Source organism: Stigmatopora nigra, chromosome 2 (assembly GCF_051989575.1).
Source record: "Stigmatopora nigra isolate UIUO_SnigA chromosome 2, RoL_Snig_1.1, whole genome shotgun sequence".
Lineage (NCBI taxonomy): Eukaryota > Metazoa > Chordata > Actinopteri > Syngnathiformes > Syngnathidae > Stigmatopora > Stigmatopora nigra.
This window is the reverse complement of record NC_135509.1, coordinates 17,784,800-17,810,883: the sequence shown is the minus strand read 5'-3', so window position 1 is coordinate 17,810,883 and position 26,084 is coordinate 17,784,800. Positions and strand designations below refer to the sequence as shown.

General features: G+C 37.5%; 1 protein-coding gene across 1 annotated transcript in view; it reads right to left on the bottom strand.

The window, feature by feature from the left end:
* LOC144181451 (guanine nucleotide-binding protein G(o) subunit alpha) overlaps positions 1-26,084 on the bottom strand; it is a 52,972-nt gene that overhangs the window by 6,166 nt on the left and 20,722 nt on the right. Inside the window, exons 4-6 of the mRNA XM_077709951.1 lie at positions 8,726-8,886; positions 3,619-3,747; positions 547-676 (exon numbers count right to left, since the gene is read on the bottom strand). Coding sequence (XP_077566077.1) covers positions 547-676; positions 3,619-3,747; positions 8,726-8,886 — 420 coding nt within the window. The remainder of the gene's footprint in view (positions 1-546; positions 677-3,618; positions 3,748-8,725; positions 8,887-26,084) is intronic.

The following is a 26,084-nucleotide window of genomic DNA, read 5'->3' as shown; positions in this document are numbered from 1 at the left end:
ACATTGTGTAGCTGTTTTTCATTACTGATATAATTGGAGTGTAGGAGAGTCTTATCTTATGTTAGAGAAGCGTTATGGCATTTGGGTATTCTGTGGCAGATCACTGACACGTCTTCTATCAAAAATGATCACACTTGTGTTAAAAATAGCGCAGCTGTCGACATCTGCACAGATTGCCACTGTCTAGAGCAAACCCATGATAACGACACATAAGAGGATATTATGCAGCACTTCATCTGAACACAGCAGCTACTTAATGCTAATATCAAACAATACATTTTGGGCCTTATAAATATTACTCAGCTCGCATGATATTTTGATATTTAAATGTTTGTTTCACGTCACATGACATAATTACAGAAGGGTAATTTAGAGTGGTTGTCTCACAAAACAGTTCCACTACAAATACACAAATATTATTTTCATCTTGGCACCCACAAGGACTTACATATGGTCCGATTTTGATCGGTCACCTGGATAATGTAATGTAAGTCCAGCGTAATTGACACAAAATAGTGAGGTATACTAAGAAAAGCAAGCCCTTACCGTGGTCTCATCCTCGTGCAACACCTGGTCGTATCCACTCAGTGCGACACAGAAAATGATAGCAGTCACATCCTCAAAACAATGGATCCACTTCTTCCTCTCTGACCTCTGGCCCCCAACATCAAACAGCCTGATTGATAAACAGTAGAATTGCAAGTTTACAGATTGGTCTTAACGCTCAGATAGTCTATATTTTGCATTGCAGACAGGTTAGGCAGTCTTGCTTATAAATATGGTAATTAATAAAATATTAACAAATATGCTTATTGGAATCAACATCAGTGAGCAATACATTTATTCAAAGATTTTTTTTATGTTCTGTGAGATTTTTTTTAAGAAACCTGTTGACAGCCTGTAGTTTTAACAAGAACTGTAATATCATTGTGACAAAATATATGGATACAGAAACCATTAAAATATAGTATAATTTTTGGCATGAAATTATTTCTTCATATGCATTTTTTATATTTCAAAATGGCAAGATATAATGTAAGATGATCTGAGAAACACAGAGGTAGATGCCGATACACAGGGAAAATAGGAGTAAACCACAATATGGGGAAAAAAAACCCTTAAAACTGGTTAATGCTCCTGGGTCAATCCTTATCTAATGTGCTTTCGGTACAGCCTTTTTCCAAGCTTCTGAACATGTTCTCTTCCCAAGGAATCTTATTCACTTTTGGTCCCTACTATTTTATATTAAGGGATACTGTGTGTGCTCCAAATAAAATAAATTAGCCTAGAGCTTTGTCTGCTACATTAATTGAATGTTTAAATGGGAGTTTGGATGCTTGTTTATGGAATTTTATACTGGTATGACTAGACATGGCCCCTCATGGTTCACTTCGGGTGATTGATTTATAGTATTTAGCAATCAAAGACCACATGTTTATCCATTTTGAATTGGCAGCTTTCAGTTGTGAAAAGTAAACCTGACCATCTATAGAAGTTCCCTGATGTAGAGTTTAGTTAAATCTTTAGCTCAAACCACTCCTCTTCTAAAAGCATTTAGTATTGATTGTAACACTCACGCTTCACTTAAGATATGACATTCCCAACTCGCTTCAGAATCTGAGACAATAATGGGCTGAGAGTATGTTACCTGAAGTCTAATTTGGAAAGTATCACTCACATCTGTTTTCGTGCTACAAGTACAGTTATCCTCCTTGAGAGGAAATAAAACGCCTTGTAAATGCAACCAGGTTATATACAGTACTTGAGTTGACGATGGGCATTTGCCGTGTCAGTTATCCACCATGCATACGCGTTCAGTAATACCTTGAAATACGAGTGTCAACCTTTGGCAGCAAGCGGTCAACAGACCCGAATTGGTGGCTAATCAATCGCAGGACACTCACGCTCAAAATTATACTGCCACCGAGCGTGAATGAAACCCAGACTTCCCGCACTAAAGTCAGGCGGAAGAACCACTGCACCACTGGGTGGCCACGAAAAAAAAAAAATAGAAATCACAACCCTGTACAATTGTTATGATGCGATTGTTTCACTGTACATAGTCCAAAGTCAAAGTTGGTACAGGGTTCAAACAGGTTTATTTTTATGATGAAATTGAATGTTTAATAACTGAAATGAATTGGACTTTGCTGTTTTAAAACCACATTAAGTACATGTTTCAAGTAAGGCAGAGTTTTAAAACACTTGAGGGAGTTTAATTCTTCATCCCCAAGGTTCCCTCTTAATCCTTATATGGCTCAATTGCCATTTGCACTATGAGAGAGCTACTGGATTGATGTCACAGGGGCATGCAAGTGCATTAAATCAGTGTTTTCCAACCCTAATTTGAGCTACGGCACACTTTTTGCAATGAAAAAAATCTCAAGGCACACCACTATCTGAAAATCTTTTGATTTAAAATTATGTTGCCTATATGAACAATTGCCATTCTCATCAAAGTTTTATTGGCAGGAATCACATAAACCACCAAAATGATTCCATAATTTAATTTTCCACACTGACCTTGATCTCTGCGGACTCTGAATAATCCTGAACGACCTTGAATAACATCCGATTGGAATGATGCAAAAATAAGTAATGTAATGCTTTTAATCACATAATTTTATGACTTATCTACAAATATTTGTACGTAAATCTCCTAATATTATGCAAAAAAAATGTTGTGCTCACGCGGACTTTATGTCGTCAAAAGTTGATGCCATAGAAACCAAACAATGGGTTATGTTAGAGAAAAATAAGCAACAAAATGACTGTTTCATAATCTGAATCTTGTAATAATATACAATCTATAATTTAACATTCATCATTTTGATTTTAACCTTGTAATAGTTCATTTTTAATCTCGTTATATTCACATAAAGTTTTCTCTCTGAATAATACAATGTATGACTTTTTGCAATTTCCATTGCACACGTGGTGTACCGTGGCACAGTGGTTGGGAAACACTGTATTAATTAAATGTATTGTATGCCCTGGAAACCTCCTTCCCGATGCCTTCAAGAGAGGATTCTAGCAGCTGGGCTATAGCGGTTACCAAGCTCTCCTGCCGCGGTTTGAGATCTGATCTAGTAGAAGGGGATGGATTTACTCACCGGCGGCACACCCTTTATTGAGTGAACAATATAGCCGATATATGGAACTGCAGCACTTCACATAGAGTTGAGTCTAATATTTTTCTGTCAAAACTTAGCAAAGAACTACTCTCATGTTTGAGGCTTTGAGTTTTTACCACCAGACTTTCTTTTTCTGGGCAGAGTCATATTGATCGTTACTCTCTCAATAGATGTGTCTCACAAAGAATTTCAGTGGTTCTCATTAAATCTTGCAATACGTTGCAGTGTGCACTCAAAAGCTTTAAAGAATATGAAATAAAGATTCTAACCGAATTTGAAAACCAGACTCTTCATTCTCACAGGCCCATGCTGGCAAAATAATCTTTGACATAATGAGTGATCGGAACATATGATGCTATCTTCATTGCGTATTTACAATTACAAAAAAATCATGAAAGAGGCGTAAGAGCAGAGTTGCAGGCAATATGTGTTTTTTTTTTGGTTGCGTTTGGTGAGTTTCCGACCGATTATTTTGTTCTTGTACCTGAAGTGGAGGTTTTTGAAGGTAAAGTGTGTCTCCACAATGCCGGTCGTCTTCACCCGAGTTCTCAGAATGTCCTGCTCTGTAGGCTGGTAGTCAGCAGCGCCAATCCGATCAAGGCTGTCTAGATAGCTGTACAAAGCAAGAAAATTATATTATTAAATATATTTTACATGGCCGATCAGAATCACACAAGAAGGGAAAACAAGTAAAATTAATACCAGGTATTCCAATAGACTGTTATTAACTGAAATTATTCAAAAATATTTCACTTAAATTAATGCTCAGATTGCCAAAAAGCATTAAACGACAATAAAAACGAAATACTTGACAGCACTATTAGTAATGATATTTAAAAAAATATTTTATTCTATAAGTTATATTATATTTAACATCTATTAATACAATATAACATAATACAATAAAATGCCAGCAATTGTATCTCCTACGAAATTAACCTTAAACCTATTATATAAAATATCTGAAATATTTAGGGTCGAAAACAATAACAAAACCTGGACCAAGCCACTCTGTTAGACTGCTAGGTTAGATAAACATTAGCTAACGATTGTGGGGAATGATGGATGTTTTAGTCAGCTGGCAACAATTCTTCAAATATAATTATGTACTTTTGTTATTAGCTTTTGCATCTGGAGTCCAAACAATAAAAAATTATCTGCAATGTGTTCTGATAATACCAGAGTGAAGTGAGAAGAGTAATGGGGAAACTTGATTCAGCCATGTTTCTGGTATACAATTGAAAATATGTGATATTATACACATAATATTAACAGTGGCAATAAACTCCACCCCATTTATCATGAAAATGTGTCATTGCAGATCAATGAAGTAATCTCTTTTAGCTAGAATTACAGATGCTCTGATCTGATGGGTAGTTAAACAGGAGTTTGGAATAGTTGTAACGGGCAATGAAGCAAAGATATAATCATTCATTATTTTGGGCTATAAGTCACTCCAGGATATAAGTATTACAAGCTAAAAAAAAAGCACAATATGAAAGCATAAAACGCAAATCAAACCTGAGCATAAGTTGTATTTTTATGTGGAAATCTATTTAATATAAGACAGGAATTCAATTATTTTAACTCCAACTTGCATTGTAACTTTAAGTCAAAAAAAATATAGTAAACAAATAACAAATGATGAAAGAATGGAAGAACTCAGTTGGACTTTGGTCAATTTCTTTACCTTTAAAAAAAGTACTGTTTGCTATTTTGTGTCAAGTGAGGTAATATGTGCGATATGAAATTACATTTCCATGTTAGTCAACAGCAATTCTGTAGCAAAATGCTGCCCAGTAATTAGGCGGACTTGATTTATGACCTTCAGCGTGGGTGGATAGTACGATATGTCCTCAGAAGGTGTCACACATGGCATAGGAATTTAAATCAAAAGGCAGTCTAATGAAATGGATTCGTCTGAAGTGATAATGATGTAGGCCAATATGAATGCGTGAGTGTTGGGGGGGGTGTTTAATATATTTTATAAAATATATACCTCATTTTCTGAACTGCTTTATCCTCACAAGGGTTGCGGGGCTTGACGGAGCCTAACCCAGCTGACTTTGGGCACAAGGCAGGGGACACCATCGGTGGCCAACTGATTGCAGGGCACGAGAAGACTGACAACCATTCACACTCACACCTAAGGGCAGTTTAGAGTGTTCAACCAGCCACCTGTGCATGTTTTTGAACTGTGGGAAGAAACTGGAGATAACCCACACAAGCCTAGGGAAAACATGCTAACTCCACACAGTTGGACCGACCTGGGTTCGAACCCAGGACCCCAGAACTGTGTGGCCGATGTACTAATCACACACACACACCGGGCTGCTCTTTTTAACAAAGTAGTGCTAGTAATTTCAACCCTCTATGATTGTTTCCATATTGCGCAATGAATAGCAATCCGTAGGGAAGAAACAAATTTATTTATTTAACCTAAATACCTTTTTGAATCTAATATGACCACTTACTCTGTTACGACAGTCATGCCTGTCTCATAACACTTAGCCATTAACACAAAAAAGTAATTATGTCCTTTCATCCACATAGATATATACCGACTAAGTACTACGTAGATTGATATTTGCTTGAGAGCACTTTTTGTTTCGAGTATAGCAAATTACTATTCATATAAACATGTCGATACAACACAACACATAAGGGCGCAGATGTTTGAGAAAGAGTTGGAAAGTTGAAGTTTTTCAGTAAATGTTTATCATCTTCCCTCATCACATACATAATAGGATAAAGACTATTTTTTGTTAACAAAGTACCTGTAAATAAAGTTTAGAAAAGGAAATGTGAAGAACCAGATTAAAAAAAATATATTGACTGCAACAGTCTACACGTTTCAGTGGAAAATAACTGACAATATTATGTATGTATATTGTTATCGAAAGAAAGTAAAGAACTCAGTTGGTTGCACTGTGAAATGCTGCAAGTTGTCGTAAAATGATGTGATATTGTTATTGTTCTGAAATTTACGCTGTCTGGCCCAGTCGTTCAACCTAACAAATGAGTGAGCAGCTTCTCATTCATCAAACAACCCGTGGTGCTGTCATGAAAAATTCCCCCGACAGGCCCAATTATTGATCTGCATAAATCAAAAAAGACAAATAGCTGCATTGGTGAATCAGCAATAAAAATCAGGTTAAGAATGCCAAGAATAATCACAACTTAGTGTACTGTTCTTTAATGCTGTATTACAGCAAGAACATCTCTTCAGTTCACATTTTCATCTCAAGGGATTGAGATGGCTTTGAGATTATATTTGGTTCCTTTTTTGGTATGAACAATTCTCAGCCATTGATTAAAATCTTAACCATATTCTTGGGATGTAAAAGATTCTACATAATAACATATGATATTGGCCCCAAAAAATGTGCTTTTGATTCATACAGTATCTCAGAATTGATTATTTTTGAGATTTTCCCTTCAAAGTAACACATTTGTAATCCTTAGTAAAAGCATGAATATGGAGGTGAAATTGAATCAGGGGTGGCTTATATGCAGGAAAATGTAAGAAAATGTAAAATTCAACAATTATAAGGCAATTATAAGAGTGGATCTTATACGTGCAGGCTGCTTATGTGCGAGTAAATACGGTAAGGCTGCCTGGTGTTTAACGTGACGGCATCACATTTCTGGGGTCGAGGATTCGATCTCGGGCCAGACCTGAGATGTGTGGAGTTTGCATGTTCTTGATTGATTGATTGATTGAATAACTTTATTCATCCCGTATTTTGGAAATTTAATTGTGACAGTAGTAAGAAGGGGAGAAATGCAGATACAGAAAAACAAAACTCTGGTTTTCTGCTACATCCCCCAAAAAGGAGCATGGTAGGCCATTTGAACACTCTAAATTACCCCTAGGTATGAGTCCTTGCGCCCTTCGATTGACTGGCCACCAATTCCATGTCTGGTGCCCATATTTTGCTGGGCTAGGCAACAGCACCCCTGCGACACCTTGTGATGATAATGAATTAAATAGCTGAATACTGTAACAAGTAAGTTAGGCTGGATAAGGTCATCAAAATGTAAAAAAAAAAATATTTAAACTGAAATGCAAAAGGTTGATTGTGCGTCAATAAAACACTAAATTAAATGTTCAAGAGATTATATGGATTTGGTTTACATCCCCCATACTCATTACATCACTATAAAGGGGAATGATGATGCTATACATAAACATATGTGCATTGTGGTAAATAGGTCAACAAGCAATCGTTTGAGAAAGGCAGAGGAGGCTTCAAGGCAGTACTCTTAGAATAGAAATTTCTGCTTTTGACAGGGTGATACTATATTAACACCCTTGGGAATTTAAAAAGAATCTACCAATTACCCAAGACAGCAAGTCACTGATAACATTGTTGAAAGTCCACTGTATGAAAAGAGAGAACAGAAGTTTTTTTAGATTCGAGTCTCACACACACAGAGCCTCTGCAGGCCAGAACACCACAGGAAGCTGTCGTCAATCTTTAATGTGACATTTAGCACAAACGAATTCTGTGCACGTGAGCTCACAATAATGTTGCAGAAATGCTCAGAGGAGAGTGACTATCCAGAATGGTTAGCGTTCTAAGTAAAAATGGTGTAGAAATGGTGGAATTTTTCAAATTTTCACTCAGTGGCTTTAAGCTGTGGCCTTTATAGTTTTTTTTAAATAGGGCTGACCCTACTCTGCAATTTTTAAATTATCGCGGCCATGTCTTGTCTACATTAATCGCGATATTCGAGGGATTACTGTAATATGGTACTAATAATAGGGGTGGTCGGTTTTTCGGGTAAAGGCAGCCATGTCTGGTCTACATTATCCATGATATTTGAAGGATTACTTTATTTCCGTTCCTATGAAGCTCCAAGACAGCCACCTACCTCATGGTGTAGGGTGTTCACTCACCTGACTTCAATGGACACCGTGAATCGGTGGCCAGCCGATCGCAGGGCACAAGGAGTTGGACAACTACAATAACTCACATTCATACCTAGGGGCAATTTAGAGTGTCCAATCAGCCGACCATGCACGCTTTTGGAATGTAGGAGGAAAGTACTCAGAGAAATTCTACGCAGGCCCAGATTCGAACCCAGAATCCCAGAACTGTGAGGCCAATGTGCTAACCGCTATATATACTATATGCTGTTATCAGTTTTTACAGATGTTAAAAGAATACAGCTGATTTTACAGCAAACTGCAACTAACTGAAATTGTCAGTAATCAAACTACTCCCTCCATCATGGTATGTCATTTCACATGATCTATGGTGCACAGTTGAACAAGAAGTGCATGCACAAACATGGCACTTAACGTAAATGGCTCCCCTCCCCTACTCGTTTGTTGTTTTTTTTCCCCCTGCTGCCTCCATCTCCACCCACGCATGGGCACTCAGTATAAATCAGAGCCAGTATTGGTAATGGTCATTGACTCTGTGCAATAATAGCATGTGTATGATCACATTGAGAAAATTATAAAATAATTATACTGGTGCACACCTCCTGTGATTTGATTTCACTATTTTTATATGGATTCAAAACATCCAAAAACCAGAAGATAGCTGAAATTATATTCTTTTGATGTTGTGTTTACTCACTATTGCGCTGAATCATTGAGCTGATACTCCCGAGCCCGACTGAAGCATTCTTGGATGCCCGAGTCGGACCAGAGACGTATCATGGAGGAGAGCAGCTCGCTGGAGTAAGGCTCTGTGTCCTCCATACGACTAACCACGTCACACACCATTTTCGCATCCGCCTAGAGAGAGAGAGAAAGCAGAGGAGAATAATGTCATGAGCTGGTCTCGTGAGCGTAAATATGTAAAACTATTTCAAACACTAAAATATTTGTCAGCATTTCTTACAGTAAATGGTCTAAAAAGGCCAATAATTGTTACCAAAAATGTTACAATTTTACTAGCAGTGCAGTGCGTGGGTTTTCTCCGGGAAATGCATCCTAGGGTGATTGAACTCTGTAACAGTTCTCAGTAGTTTTGACTGTGTATTTTTGTTCTTTTTTCTTTGTATATTCCTTGTGATTGGCTGGCAAGTTTCCCCCGTGACCTTATTGCCAATAAGATCCGTAGAAGGTAAATTAATGAAGAACTGTCTGTGGCTACTTAATTCACTCTAGACTCGAGAGGAAAGTCCAAAGATCACATTTTATTAATTAAAGTCATATGACACCATAATATAAAAAGCTATAATGGGGAGACAAAACATTGGTCAACACAAGGTTTTTACAGTGCTTAAAGTGAAGTAATACAAGAAACGAAATGCTGTTAAATGTTATCTTAAGAAGTTTTTCCATGACATATAATGTAATACGTCAAAAATCCTTGCATTTCTTTAGATTGAAACCGATAATTCCATCTTTTGTTCTGCATGATTATAGCAGGTTCAAAATAAGTTTTCAACTTGCTCTCATCCATTGATATGTTCACAGAAAATCCACCTCCCCCCTTTTTAAAAATAGAAAAATGCCTTTTTTGAAAAACAAAGCTTCAAAAGAAAATATTCTGATTTGATCAAGTCATGCTTCTAAAGAAAATATTCTGATTTGATCAAGGTCATGCCTTGTTAATATTGCTAACAAGACAGTCATTCATTGTATTTTCTTTTGTATGCTACAGCTTTAATATATATATATATATATATATATATATATATATATATATATATATATATATATATATATATATATATATATATATATATATATATATATATATATATATATATATATATATATATATATATATATATATATATATATATATATATATATATATATATATATATATATATATATATATATATATATATATATATATACACACACACACACACACACACACACACACACACTGGACTGGATTATGATATGAACTTTTTTTAACAGTGCCGGATAAACCTGAACTTTAGCTTCCGTCTGGTGAATGATACACCTCACACTCTCCTCACAATCACCTATTGCTTGACATGGTGTGTGTGTGTGCATGTGCAAATGAAGTTCAGTGCAAAGTGAAACCCAGTCTGTTTTCTATTTGTGTGTGCTTTCCACCTTCAGGTGCTGGGGATAGGGTTACAGATACACTTAAAAAGCAAAGCACAGACAAAGGGTAACGTCTAAACAGATCACAATGAACAGGGTCACAATTGCGTACGCGTGTGCACAATGGTGAGGAGCTTTTTGCTGTGATATCATAGATTCATTTGCTTTTTCTTTCCTCCCTTATCCCCTGCTTACATTACTGTATAAAAACAAACACATTCATGCTTTGAGAACTACCAAGGGCTGAATATTAACCATGAACACCAATAGGTTTCCATTTGTGTGGAAGAAATCTACTCATTTTTTGGTTGTAGGAATAGTGCCATGTTCCTATTGAATTGTAGGATCCAGAAAATGTGCATGTTAAAGGAACTGATATTGGTCTTTGCTACAATAGAAAACCGACTTACTTATATAGCGGTGGGGGTGGGCCAGTGATGACAGTGGGCTTGGGCTCATGGGGATGAACATTTGCACTTTAAACCTGTCTAAAACAAAAACTGCCAATAATTTGAACACAAGAGTTTCTTCCTATAATCAGACATTCAACCAGCCTTTTGTTTTCAGCTTGTTTCCATGTTTTCAACACTTATCTTCAAACAGATTTCATGCATTAAAAAAATCCTTAAAATGACATAAAAGCACCTTCAAGGTCATATCTGTCATTCTATCCTGAGTTTGAGTAAAAGCCTGGGTACACGCTGTACTGGTTGCTAGTCCATCAAAAGAGACAATTACTATTCATTTACGGAAAATTTGAAGTCTTCAATTAATTAAAATAAATCGTTTTGGGACATAGGATGAAGTTAGAGTGCTTACAGAAACAATGCAGGAAGGCTGAGATTCAAAACACAAACCACAGAACTTTGAGGCTGTGCATGTACCACAAGGATCTCAATCAAAACAGGCCTAGAATGTAAAGTTGTAAAATAGTTCGTACAGGAAAGTGTAAAGTATTATCATCAATCTTGAGTGATTCTTTCATCTGACTGCCGGCCCAGTCTGACAAACGTAGGTTTTATTTATCTTGCTGCAATAGCAATTTAGTGACCCACCCTTATTTTTTTTTGTTGTTGCCTGGGTTCAACAAACAGAAATCGTAATGGCTTAGCTGACCTCTAAAACAACATCATTATTTTACAATTTAATTTAAAACCATGAACTGTCCCCAATTTTGCAGAACAAAACCCACAAAAGAGGCTGAATGAATTATGTGGCATTTCACATAATGACTGTGTCTGTTTATTTTTTGTAAAATACCTCATAACACAAACACAACTGCTTTTGGTAACTAAGCATTCTCTCTTTATTATAAGGAAAACTATGAAAATTATCCTATAAGGCTGTTTTCAAATCATGAACAGAAACAATAAAAATTTTTGGACTTCATTACTTTTTACCCTCTTTGAACCCTGCCTTTTAGATGCCTGATGCGGCTTAAATTTATAATTTAATACAATTTAGTTATAAATGACTAAATATTTTTGGGGGGTAAAATTTGGTGCACGTGCCTAATAATCCAAAAATTCTAGTAAGATGTCATTTATTTAAGGATTTTATTCTACTCTCAGAACTTTGTTTTGTGTCTGAATTACTTCATGTTGTTGTGTTATAGTTCATGTAGTAGTATTTATATAAAGCAAATGCAGATAGTTTGCATGCTTTGAACTTTCTTACTGCACAATATATAAAACAACAAACCAATAGACCACTGAACACAGCTGGATAAGGTTTCATCCTGATGAATTCAATCGAACAAAAGGCACATTTTAAACATTATACTTTTTAAAGGAGTTAATTTGTATTGTACAAAGACATATCTTTGAGATCCATGAGTACATGAAACATAAACGGCAGCTAGGTAAGAATAAACGACCACTCCAATACCACTCCCCCTACATATTTGGTGTTAGCTGTAACTATCTTATTCGTCTGTCTTAAAAATGAAATTTGATTTTATCATATCACCTTTAATTTCATGACATGACTGTATTCAAATAGACAACTAAAAAGACAATCCACTTTAATTACTTTCTGATTGCTCATTACCATCTCTTTCCTTTTTGGTCTGGTGGCACGCCCGATCCTCTCATTCTACCTCCCCTTTTCACTCTCCGCATCATGTGACTCTTAGTTGCAGTTTCCATGGTGACATGCTCATCTCCCAAGAATTCCATCTTGCCCATGTTTCTCTCTCATGTGCCCTTCAATGATCTACTACTTCGCCATTATCACCCTTTGCATCGTTTTATCTATGTTGCGAATCACCTGATATAAAACATATTTACAAATATTTGATCTTTCCTGTCAATTATTCACTCCTTCGCCATTAACCCCCTTTGCATTGAGTTATCTATATCTCTTATCTCATTTTCTGAACCGCTTTATCCTCAGGGGCGCGGGACACCCTGAATCGGTGGCCAGCCTATCGCAGGGCACAAGAAGACGGACAACCATACAGTCGCACACCCATACCTGGAGGGAATTTAGAGCGTCCAATCAGCCTACCATGCATGTTTTTGGAATGTGGGAGGAAACCGGAGTACCCGGAGGAAACCCACACAGGCCCGGGTAGAACATGCAAACTCCACAGAGATGAACATGACCTGGATTTGAACCCAGGATCCCAGAGCTCCGAGGCATATTTACAAATATTGAATGATTCCGGTTTGAACTAGATTATTTATTCACATCTTCCCTTCAATAAGAAGTACAAAGATATCCTTATCTTCTGTCTTGTGATCGCCCACACTTCCCCTTCTGCGAAACAAAGTTCCATATACTGGGAGTGATTAAATATTTTATTTCTGCTGAATCCTCCTATTGCCTCCATGCAGATGCATTGACAGTACATTTCAAACAAATGTGGTTGTTTGGTCCTGGCTTAGCTGTTGAGGCTTACATTTGCTACTCACAGTGTGTCTGTCTGCAACCACACCCATGCACAGAGAAAGGAGTCAGTGGATTTGTCACATGCACAACTCATCATTTGAGAGGATTGTTAAAATGCACTTTACAGTGGTCATGATGTACACATCTATTCTTTTGTTCTAATGTGATGAGCCGAATACAAAAAAGGATGAGCATATGTTAGGAGTAGAAGCTAATATTTTCCATTAGCTAATATTTCAATTACTAATGTGGTGCAGATGAGATACGCAATAATAATACACACAAGTTGGATAGTCTGTCTGGAAATTCAGAGAATGTGACTTGCACTGTTGTGCTATTACAGAGGAAAATTATTTATATTTTTGAAGAAAGAGGTCAAAAAATGGACTCAAATTTGGTAACTCATCGTGTCAGTGCCTTTTAGTTGCATGTGACAGTCATTTTATAATCTAACTTTAAGAACCATTTTACTGACATCACTACCCATAATAGAATTGGTAACAATTCAAGGGTCAGCAGATTATCAGGATTGTACAATACATTGTTCTGTTCCTGTTTTCTTTCTCATATTTGTTGGAATGGGGGATAGAACTTGATCGCTTTCTTGCACTTTCTCTATTTGTATAAATCACCCAAGAAACACTAATATTTAGTGGATCTTTCTTATTCACCATCTAAATTTAGAAGGAATGAGCTATCACCCAGCAGTTCCTAGAATAACATACACACGGAACACAACTAAAAATATGCAAGCCCACATAAAACATCGGAAGGACGCATGTGGACGCCAGGTCCTGGAAGGTTAATTGTTGATGTCTCTGACAGTTTTATAGTAATTATCAAAATGTGTAAAATTGCAAAAACTGTATAACAGTTATATTCAGTTCTGTCTGAAGGCAGGCACGAATAATAAATCCTAGCTTTAAATCATGCCTCGAATTTTATGTAAAGGTCGATTAAACAACCGGTTGGGAAAGATACATTCAATCATTCATCTTCCGTACCGCTTAGTTACACAAGGATTGCAGAAGCTGCTGGAGCCTGTCCCAGCCAACCAAGGGCAGAAAGGCGGCCAAAAACCTGAAGTGGTTGCCAACCAATCGCAGGACACGGGGAACAACCACTAATGCTCACAATCACACTGCCATCGAGTGGGAATCGAACCCAGAATGCCCATGCCATCGAGTGGGAATCGAACCCAGAATGCCCGTGCCATCGAGTGGGAATCGAACCCAGAATGCCTGTGCCATCGAGTGGGAATAGAACCCAGAATGCCCGTGCCATCGAGTGGGAATCGAACCCAGAATGCCCATGCCATCGAGTGGGAATCGAACCCAGAATGCCCGTGCCATCGAGTGGGAATCGAACCCAGAATGCCCATGCCATCGAGTGGGAATCGAACCCAGAATGCCCGTGCCATCGAGTGGGAATCGAACCCAGAATGGCCATGCCATCGAGTGAGAATCGAACCCAGAATGCCCGTGCCATCGAGTGGGAATCGAACCCAGAATGGCCATGCCATCGAGTGGGAATCGAACCCAGAATGCCCGCACCAAAGTCAGGCAACACTAATGGGTAGAAATTAAACAGGCCTAAGCCTTTGCTGAAGCTCACTGATTGCGAAATACTCCATGAAACATCACATAATAATCCATTACATTTTTCTGTTGGTCTGTTACCTCCTTGGCATCAAAGTATTAAGCAGAGGTCCAAAGAGCGCAACCATGTTGCACTATATCCTGGCTTAGTGGAGGGTAAAGCATACTCTGATTTGCTTTTAAAAAAGTATATAAAAATATTAACTTTATTTTTGTATGAAGCTTTGAACATCAGCAAAAAGGAAATCATATTTAATGGATAGGAAATAATTGCAATACTAAAAGATTTTCAATGTTTCTTTTGGTGGAACTCTATTGACAAAACAGGGTTGCCAATAAATCTGTAAATAAATGATGACTCTTAAAAATGCATTAGAAAATAAAAATGTGCAAATAATTGTTGTAATAAAGACAACGCTAAGTATTTTCCAGAGGTAGGCTCTCCCCCAAAATCTAAATAACAATAATAGGCATTCTCTGATCATTGACTCATTTCCAACTAGTTTTGTTGTTGTTGTTTTAGGAATTAAGTTGTTTTGCATCATATCCAAGGAGGCTTTAACAATTCATATAAAGGGCTTAGCTGGAACAGGACTAAACTGGGAATTGATATGGCAACTCAGCAGTTTGTGCTAAAGGGTAGAGGCACAACCCTGCATGGCAATAGAGTGATAAACTTAATCCTCAGGCCAACTCACAGCTGTCTACCTGCACCTCAAAGAGAAGGCGAACTCTCTTGAGGAAAATTGTGAAAACCAATTTAAACAACTTTTTTGGTCTTTTTTTGAAATATTCAAGTACATAAACCCCATCTCGGGTTAGCTATGAAAATGTTTTATGCTACACAACTATAACAAAACAACTACTAAATGTTATTATTATATGTAGGGGTGTTGGTGATATCAAATATTTCTTTTTGTGAGTAATATCTTATAATTTAGCTTATTTTGTGTGAAAAGTTGTTTTCCTGTTTAAGCCCAGTTTTAAACCTTCCCATTTTTGTGACTGAATAATTTGCAGTTTTCAACAGTAGATCAGCTTTGTAATTAGAAAAATAGGCCTGTAATTTACAATGACATTCATGATTAAATTTTCTTGTAAATTAATAAAAGTAAAATCAGGGATGACACGTCAATCAACCTTCCTGTGTGAAACTTGGTGGTGGTCATATAGATCGATATGACAAACTAGCCACCTCGGTTCTGTGATTCTGCCCCTTGACTCGTCTTACACACCCTGGTGTCTGGTATAGAGTGAATGAACAAAATGGAGTGTCACGAAAAGCACTAATAAAAAATACATTATTACAGTAATCCCTCGAATATTGAGGTTAATGTAAACCAGACAAGGCTGCGATAATCGAAAAATGGCAAAGTAGGGTCACCCCTATTACAACTACCTTTTTTATTTTTTATTCAGTGCTGTGTCCTAGTAGTTTCAGCGTTGATTTTCATTAGTAGCATAAAAAAATTACGTAGAAGTAAATTTGCGATAAGTGAAGTTGCCATAAACGAGGGAACACTGCATTGTTATACCACATATACTAATGAGGAATAAGATGTCAAAAGTGCAAGACCTCACTCCACCATGTCAAAAATGTGTGTGCATCTCCTTGTGTGAGGGTGTTTTAACACGTGTTTGGGCCGAATCTTTACTAGAAAGCAATGCGTGCAGTCTCATACACTGACTGGCTAGATTCTAGATTTACACAAGTGTGCACACACATGCAGACTCCCACACAACCCCCTTTGTCTCTAAGCCACTCAGCCTGTTACTAGTCTATTCAAGCTGCTCTGCTTGTCCTTCCCTGCGAACTGTCATCTTGCAAAGTGGAGCAGCTATGGGAAGGAAGAAGTGCGCATATACACAAACACACACACACACACGCCTGCACACAAACAAGGGGCTTGGAGCACTGAGCCATATTGTTGTATGCATGACAGGATTCAGACAAGATTTGCTATACAGCACTAGTATGCTTACAAAGAACGTTATACAGTATACAGTAATTAAATCTCGCTTTGTTGGCCTGCAGCATTTCCTGCATTGATGTAAAATGTCCTGTACTTTTTATTTCTTGCAAGTACAATACTTTGACTCAGCAGCACAGTCACTGGAACCTTGTAAATGGGAATTGAATGTTTGGAAACACACTGTACAGATATAATATGGTGAAATTGCAAGATTGTACTATGGTAGACTGTACTAATGCAATATATTTTGAGCATTGTATGGACATCTATGAGGCCATTTGTGTAATATAAAACACAGAAAAAAAAAGAAAATAGGAAACTATTTAGCAAAGCTTAGTCTACTGTGTCCACAAATCTGATCTAATCTTATTTTCGGACAGCTTTCTGAGCAGATCAAAATGATTGAGAGAAATTAACGACTTTTCATATGCAATTATCAATGTGTGTAAGCTGGGGTTTACTAATAAAATCACTGGCCCAGTCCATATGCAATTATCAATGTGTATATCTTCTATAAGCCGAAAACTTGCAGAATAGTATTTGAGCCCCTAAACTCTTTACGCCAGTTTTACGCCAATGAGTCAAATAATAGAATTTTAACGATTACGGTTGGGTTAAAAAGCACTGTCACATTTTGTTGGGGTTTTGTGGTTTGGGTGTTTTTTCAGGTGTCTCCTGTTCATCTGATTAGTTTCACCTGCTGCATCTCTCCTACTCGCCCTCCCTCGTGTGACCCAGGTGTTTCTAATTGTCTTCTTAATCCCTGTCGGTGTATTTACATCCTGTGTCCTCGTCAGCCCTTGTCAGAGTATTGTTAGAGGTTATCTTCTAGTTATGTCATGTTTTTATTATTTCAGGTTATGTTGGTGTACAACTGGTGTTTTCCCCTTGTATGTTTTTGTTTAATTCTTTGTGTTGTTTCTTTTTCAATGTTTTTATTTTTTATTTAAGGTTTTGTTTTGTAAAATGGGGTCGGTCTTGCGGCTAAGTTGTTAGCGTGTCATCCTCACAGTAGGGGTCCTGGGTTTAAATCCAGGTTGGTCTACCTTTGTGGAGTTTGCATCTTTTCCCCGGACCTGCGTGGGTTTTTCAGGGTACTCCAGTTTCCTCCCATATTCCAAAACATGCATTGTAGGCTGATTGGACACTCTAATTTGCTTCTAGGTATGAGTGTGGGAGTGAATGATTGCCTGTCTCCTTGTGCCCTACAATTGGCTGGCCATCAGTTCAGGGTGTGTCCCCCGCCTTAGGCCCGAAGTCAGCCGGAATAGGCTCCAGAACCCCCGTGCCCCCAGTGAGGATAAAGTGTTCAAGAAAATAAAAAAAAAATGTAAACTGCCATGAGTTTTAAAGCTTACTTAGTGTACCCGCATTCCTTTGTGTCCGCCTGTTTTCCCTGCATTTCTGTGGTAAAATCTGTGTATTTCATTACTTTATAATAATTGAAATTTCACTATGTTGCTTTTGTCATTTAAGATATGTACAGCTATTTTAAACTTTCTATTTTTATTCAATTTGGAGTTTTTATATTGTTTATAAATCATTTCTTTGTATTCTGAAAGGCTGAGAGGAGGTGAGGACACGAGACAGAAAACAGGAAGCAGATGAGCATGGGAGGGTGGAAATTAGACTACAACAAGGCTTCCATTGATAGTCCAGTTACTGTATGGAGAGTTCTATGTTTATTCATTGCAACCATTGACGCTTAACGCTTGAGTCTTGCTTCAAGAAGGTTGAACGTACACTTTCATGCTGTTATATTATTACAGTAACAATTAGTTCTCAATGAAGGACAAATTATGTCACAGTTGCCAAGATGCTTTGTAAATCCAAATTATTTTTGAAAAATTAAACCATCAATTAAACCAGTAAATATTGTTTTATACACAGACAATTTTATCATATTATTCAAAACTTAAGGCCTCGGAGCCAGATCCAATCCTCTATTTAGCTCGCGATCGCAAATTATGCGCCACGGCTTCATGTTGCTCATTAGAATATGAAAGTGGCAAATTGTATTCAGTCAAAATATTGGCTTACTGTAAGCATAATTTGTTACCGATACTCTGTTGTGGTTGAAAAAAATGTTTTCACTGGCTTGTGATTTCATAACAAAGTATAATACTATGTCGTTATTTGAGGTGACATTTACAGTAGAGGGCTCACATTGATGATGGCTCTCTGAGGGAAACCATAACTCTGATGTTGCCTATGACAGAAATGGTTGTTACATGTTACAAGACACTATAGAGTCACTTCAGAATAAGCGCCTCTTTTTATATCGGCATCCTTCCTGCCCTGTCCTTCTCATCTTCTCTCATTTTCTGAACTGCTTTATTCTCACTAGGGTTGTGGGAGGTGCTGGAGCCTATCCCAGCTGACTTCAGGCCAGAGGCAGGGGACACCCTGAATTGGTGGCCAGCCAATCGCAGGGCACAAGGAGACAAACAACCATTCAAGCTCACACTCATACATGGGGCAATTTAGGTGCCCAATCAGCCTACCATGCCTGTCTTTGGAATGTTGGAGGAAACCGGAGTACCTGGAAAAACAAACCCCACAAATGTGAATCAACCTGGATATGAATCCAGGACTCTTACTGTGAGGCCAACGCGCTAACCACTCATCCACCTGGCCAGCCCTCCTTCTCATTTATCATACTGTTTAACTATTGCATCGCTTCTTCACAGTATGTACCTCCACAAATCTACAGATAGGAATGCGATTCATTTCATGTTATTTAAAGTATCATGATTGTTCAACTTTTGTCTTGGATTGTATCTGTTGTTTACCCTAACTAACCTTTTCAAAAGCTTACAATATAAATAACTAGAGATGAAATGAGGAATTATTTTCAAATTCCTACTTTGTAATGCACTTTTTTTGGCATAGACTGGTTAAAAAATTCTTGTTAATACACAATTGAAGCAGTGTAGTGTGTTTTCTCATATATATTGACTGCATATGAAAAATATCAACCCAAATAATCTTTACACGACTAAGTAGACAGATAAGGAACAAAGACAGATTGATGTGATTAGTTCAAGAAGGAATATACACCTAACTAAATCACCGTGCTTTTTCAGGCTTCACAGGGGATATCCTATTTGAGTCTCAATTATTTATCCAGAGTTGTGGATTTTCATGATGTAAATAATTAAAGGAAAATGAAGCATAGGAAAAGCTATGTTTATTGAGCGAGGAGAGGAACTTGCAGTAACGTTCACAGGAAAATTTAAACACACAAAACCCTGACTAATGGCACAATGTGTTTGTACAACTATTATAAGTCATATACCTTTGGGATACTTTGATTTCTAATATCTGCCCTTTACTTCCTCTCCAGCTTATGTCCCTCCCCTTGTGTCCATCTTCCCAGGTGTTCCTGTTACCGTAGCAACAGCAGGATCAGTGAGTATGCTTTTTCATCTCATACAAAAGCAGTCACAGACGCGCAATGTGAAAGTCTGACATTGCAAGTTATTGTGACTTCAGTCTAAGAAACTGAAGCATTAATGTTTAGCCACACAAATACATGCGCAGACGCAGTAGCAGCTGAACAAAAGATGAATTGTCAAATTTGAAATGAGTCTTCAGATTCTTAAGTCTTCAGATTCCTTAATGTTTGGTTTCTTAGCTCTTTTTCTCACGTCCCCAATAAGAGAAGCAAAATAGAAGGGCAGGAGGAAAAAGTAAAAAAAACAGAGCAAGCGAGTGTCATGCTGATCGTTATCGGCTAACCTTCAATTAGCAGCGGTAGCCAGCAGGGAATTGATTAGCTTTTAAATGCCACAACACAATCACAAACAGCATACAGGCGGATTGTTGCCAGAAAAAAAAAAAGAAATGACAACTGATGATTTCATAGCATCACTTCACTTACTATGTTGGTGTCACAAGTTTCCCCACCAGTGACGATGTCATTAATTCTGTACCGCATTTATTAAATAGGCTTTAGATTGCAGTGATACCTCTATTTATGAAATTAATTGGTTCCAGAACTTGTTTGGTTCCAGAATGTGTTTGCTGCATGTCATCCTCACTAATGTGTTCCGTTCAACTACTGGTCAAATTTGTGATCGTGTTAATGACGGGATATGTATAGTCTATTGTCCAGATGGAGTCAGATCAATGATAGTTTCATGCTCCAAACACAAAGTTTATTATTTTCACGAGGAGCACAGTTAATCTTCTTGAAACTCAAGTTTACTCGGCGAAATATTAAGAAGCATGGAGTCTGAATTGACTCAAGTAAATATTTAAATTTCTAATAATTTCTGCAATCCTACTGGTAAATGCTATAAATATTTTTGCATTATCCCCATTAGTTAAATATTTTGGGGAATAATACAACTAATAATAAAAAGAGAAAATTTCCTTGTCACACATGAAAAATATATTTGAACAGTAGCACATTGTGTGAAATTTTGAGGCAAGTCTGTGAACTGTAATTTCTGCCTTGATTACCTTGCTTTTATGTCTATTGTCTGCAATACAAACCTGAATCAAATATCTAACAAAATTATGCCTATTATTGAAAATAACTTGTGGCTTGCAGTATGTTTTGTTAATCTGGCCAGCCAATTTTTGTATAAATGGCTTTGAACTAATCATCAAATCATACAAATTTGGTTCTAAACAAAATCACTTCTTTTGAAAATAGGCACCATTCCAACATGCTGATCCCACAACACAATAAAACAGTATAATATGCAATCAAAATTAAATTATAGCTTTGAAATTTTGCTTCTTTCAGATTATTTTGAGAACAAAATACACAGGGACACACTCAGGACAGCTCGACCTCCATACACTATAGACACACAGATACACCAAATGAATGGTGTCTAAATAAGAAGTACTCATCAAATATAGATTAAATGTCCTTCATAATTTAGATCTACAGGCCACCGCAGAATTGAAAACACATACCCAGAGCAAACCCAAACTTCTTGTTTAAGTACTGCATGTGATTATTCGCAGAAGGAAAATCTCTATGTCACCGCGACGAAAAAAAACAGAACAAAAAAAGGAAATAAGAACTGAAACAGAAATGACAAAGACGGACCAAGAAAAAATCCCAACATTTGAAACCCACAAGTGCATCTGTCTCTAAACTGCCCACTGCAACTATTGCATAACTTTGCCTTTTCTTACACATGTAAACATGAAAAGAGAACTCATGTACTTTTTTGTCTGTTTTCTCTTGCACTATAATATTGGGACTTCACTGTATACTTTGAACTGTCAATGAGGATGAAGCTTAAACACTATGTCCGTGTAATGGTAGTCTAACTGGGCTAGTGCTTGGTAAGCACAACCAAAAGTCACTCTCCGTTTTCACATTTACAGTTGAGTTAGTGTGCAGTTGTGACGGTTATGTCCATGGCTATTACCGTATTGAGGAGCATGTGGTTAAAGCAGCTGAGCAATGTACTGAGGTAGTTTAACCGAAGTGAAACACACAAACCTCAGTTCTAGTATAAGGTACATTCTGTGCACTAACTCTTTATAAGTGTTCCAAAGGTGGAGGAAATAAAACCACAAAGGACAATAAGGGAAGTGTCGGTAACCATCAAAAACCTGTTAAGGGTTTGACACCATATGTTCTTTCAAAATAAAATGCAACCAAACACAGACTGTGACTCTTACTTGTGCCCAGAGACACTGTGACAGAATAAATCCAACCCTAAACTATTATTTTGTACAATACTCAAAAATGAGGAAAGTTCATCAATATTCATTAAGTACTGGGGCATTGAAACCAGCCCCTATAATGTACAAGCATTAATCTATGGATAGGGTTGTGTGTTCTAAAACTTTTGCCATCAACTGAATATGTATATGCCACATCTAAGCGCCCTACATAAGGTTCAAAGTATAATTTTCTAACATAGCTCAAACCACCAGGCAACCACACAAACATGCTGTAATTACATTAGTGTCTATTTTAAGACAGGTATAATTAACAAGATGACTATATTTTCCTGTCCTATTACCAGAAACTACAAACCACATAATTCTGGTCAAGTAGCAATGGATAGAGTTATGATTTAATTTAATGCCTTTATTTTCATTATACAAGTACAATTTATATACTATTTAAAGCTTCACCTTAAAGTACACACATTATAAGTAGGCAACAGATGATATAAAAATTATATACAATATAAATGAAATGAAGTAGGAAAGTGAATATAGCTTTTAGCAGCATGTGATAGAGGTAACTAAGGTGTTTTTAGTGCAAGTATTAAAGTGCAAATATATAAAAATGCAGTATTAAGACTGATATTTATTTGCATGACATATCGAATGATTTGTATATATAAGGTACTCTGTGAAAAGAGGAGATCTCCTGTGAATATTGAAATGACAGGGAAACATATTTGTTTCCCTCCATGAGCTATTTTGAGAATGCTGATTCGGATCCAAAGAGGATGGCTAAGTTGGCATAGCCGTGTGGTGCAAGGTGTACATTCCGTCTCAGCAAAAGTCAGCTGGGATCAGATCCCGCCATTGTGGCCCCTAATGAGCATTGATAGATGGAAGTTGGGAGAGGTCTGCACTCAGGTGCTTGGCTGAGTGTCATTCTAGTACAGTAATTTTCTGTTTTCAGGACAGCTTTTCTCTCAGATTTGTGAAGATGAAGCTAATGTAGTCCCTACAGAGGATAAAGACTATTTTATACTATTTTCTTAACTTGGGTGTGAATCAGACTCGGTGGACATATGATTGTGAGAGTGAGTGGTTGTGTGTTTAATTTTTCCCTGCAATAGACTGGAAACCAATCCGGGGTGTCCCCCAACTTGCTCACTGGGGGTGGCTGGGACAGGCTCCAACACCCTCCGCGACACTTGTTTTAATAAGTTGTACAGAAGATGAATGAATAAATGAATGTTCTTAACTTCAAGTAAATACTTGTGCACAGTACAGTTTCAATCTGGGGTGGCTCCGGTATACAAGTGGTTAGCACCTCAATCCCACAGTTCGGGGAGCCAGGGTTCGATCCCAGGTTGGAACGTTCCCCTGGAGTTTCCATGTTCTTCCCAGGCTTGCGTGGGTTTTCTCTGGGTAGTCCGGTTTCCTCGCACATCTCAAAAACATGCATGAAAGGCTTGTTGAACACGCAAAATTACCCCTATGTGTGACTGTGAGTGTGAATGGTTGTCTGCCTCCTCTTGCCCTGTCATTGGCTGACCACAAATTGAGTGTCCCCAACCTGGTGCCCGTAGTAAGCTGGGAAAGGCAGAAGCATAAGAGCTACCAATGCGAGGCTCGACCCAGAGGACATAAACTCCCACATATCTATATGCTCTGCCTGAGCCCTGTCATGCACCATCATTTTATCACAATTACACCTCTGGGAAATGATTTCATGTGTCTCTCTCCAGCGATTACAGCCTGCATTCAGTCTATCAGCACCCAAGTGCACAATCCCAGGAAGTAATTCGCACACAACCCTGGAAAAATACCATACTTCGTTTCATTGATACATACGATTGTTTTAGGTGCTATTTAAAGACCCACATCACGTTACATTACTAAATTCGATAAATTGGACTTCGCCGTGCCACAACTGTTGTCCCTCGGTTACTGTGGGTTTTCCCCGGAATGTTTTTGCATTGTTGTTATTCAGTTCAGTACATTAATAAAGAATTTTATCTCATTTTTGTGTTTTTCACATATTTCATGCAAAATTGAGACACTGACAATTTTTTGTTCCTCGAGTCCACTATGGGTGCAGGTTTTTGTTGCAACCGATCTTGCAAAGACACTTTGATCAATGAGATTTTGGTAGAAAACAAGAAGCACCTAATTGCAATCCACTGATAGTGCTTCTAAGATACCAGATTGGTGTAAACGTTTCCTCCTATGGGTTGGATCGAAAACCCGCACCCACTGCAGCCTTTTCTGGAATAGTTTGCCCACCCCTGCTAGGTTTGGTAATTTTTTTGGCAGACCATGGAACAAATTAAAGTATTCACATATCCTGTACTGCTCCGTTTACCAAAAATCCATGTTACACAAAATGATCAAGAGAGAGTAGCCACGACTCTAAGGCATGTGACCACGGCAGCAAGATAATAACACACCTCGTAAATCTGGCCATTCTCCTCTGGTGTTTTCATGTATATATAAAAAAAAAGTAGGATTAGAGAAGACTGGATTTTTCAGTAACATTTGCCATTTGCTCTAGTAAGGTCAGAATGAATCTTTTAACAAATACGACAAAAATCCTGTTTTCAAATCTAGAAATCTATTCATTAAGGCTCATGAGACCAATTACATCATTTTATATACATCCTTAGTGGTATTCTTAGCGAATCAATTATTAGCAGCTGAAGCAATGAATTTCCGTAACACACGTTTTTCACAAAGGTTTCTCCTCATAAATGAATTTCTGCCACAACAAATGAGTCACTTAAGTTGATTGTGCTTGACATAAAACCCTTTTGCTGATTTCTGCGACCTAATAATAATTTTTTTCTGGGAACGGTAAAACATTTTTTTTAGTCATGCTTTGCAAACCAGCACTGATGTTCACCAGCCTTGGAGCAACAGAACCAATGCATCATAGTCCTGTACTGAATAGCACAAAAGCTTGGGAGAGTCATGTGCCAGTCTTAAGACACTAGGAGAACCAGTCTGATCAACATAGGGACAGAAGTAAACAAGACTGATTGTTTGTGTGTGTGTTTTTGGGTAAATTCTGCATGGTTTCAGTGTCTATTTCTCTCTATTCCTCTCTCTATTCGTCTCTCTCTGTCTCTCTCTCTCTCTCTCTCTCTCTCTCTCTCTCTCTCTCTCTCTCTCTCTCTCTCTTTCTCTCTCTCTCTCTCTTTCAATGTTGTTCTTGCACACACACTGGAACTAGACGCCACAGCAATCTAACAAAGGTTAACAAAAAGAAGTAATCTTGAAAAAATCAGGTGAAATATTTTACTTAAAGTATTAAAGTCCATAACATACACTTAATTTTGCTCACTGGACATAAAATAAAAGTTATAATATAATATTGGCAAGGGCAAATATGTTATTTTAGATCAATGTGTGTGTATCTTTAATACAAGTTATCAGATGTAATGCCGATGTAATGTTGGATATACTGAAGTAGCTAGGAAAAGGACACAGCTGCTTACATGGGTGCAAGCATGCAGAAACAAAGAGTGAAGGGAGTAAATACAATAAGGAGAAGACACAGGCATCTGAAATGGAGAGTAGCCTGTGAGCAATAGACAATTGATGCATTTTTTTTCACATGGAAAATGTGGGGGGAAACATGCACGCAGGTGCATGTGCCTCATGGGTAGGTTGTGTCAGTCTCGATCTCTTGATTACCATTTTTACCCTCGACTCATTATGTTAAAAAGCAATCTGCAAGTGGAAATTTTCTTGTTAATAATCTTGGGAATAAGTTGTACACAAACTCACAGACACA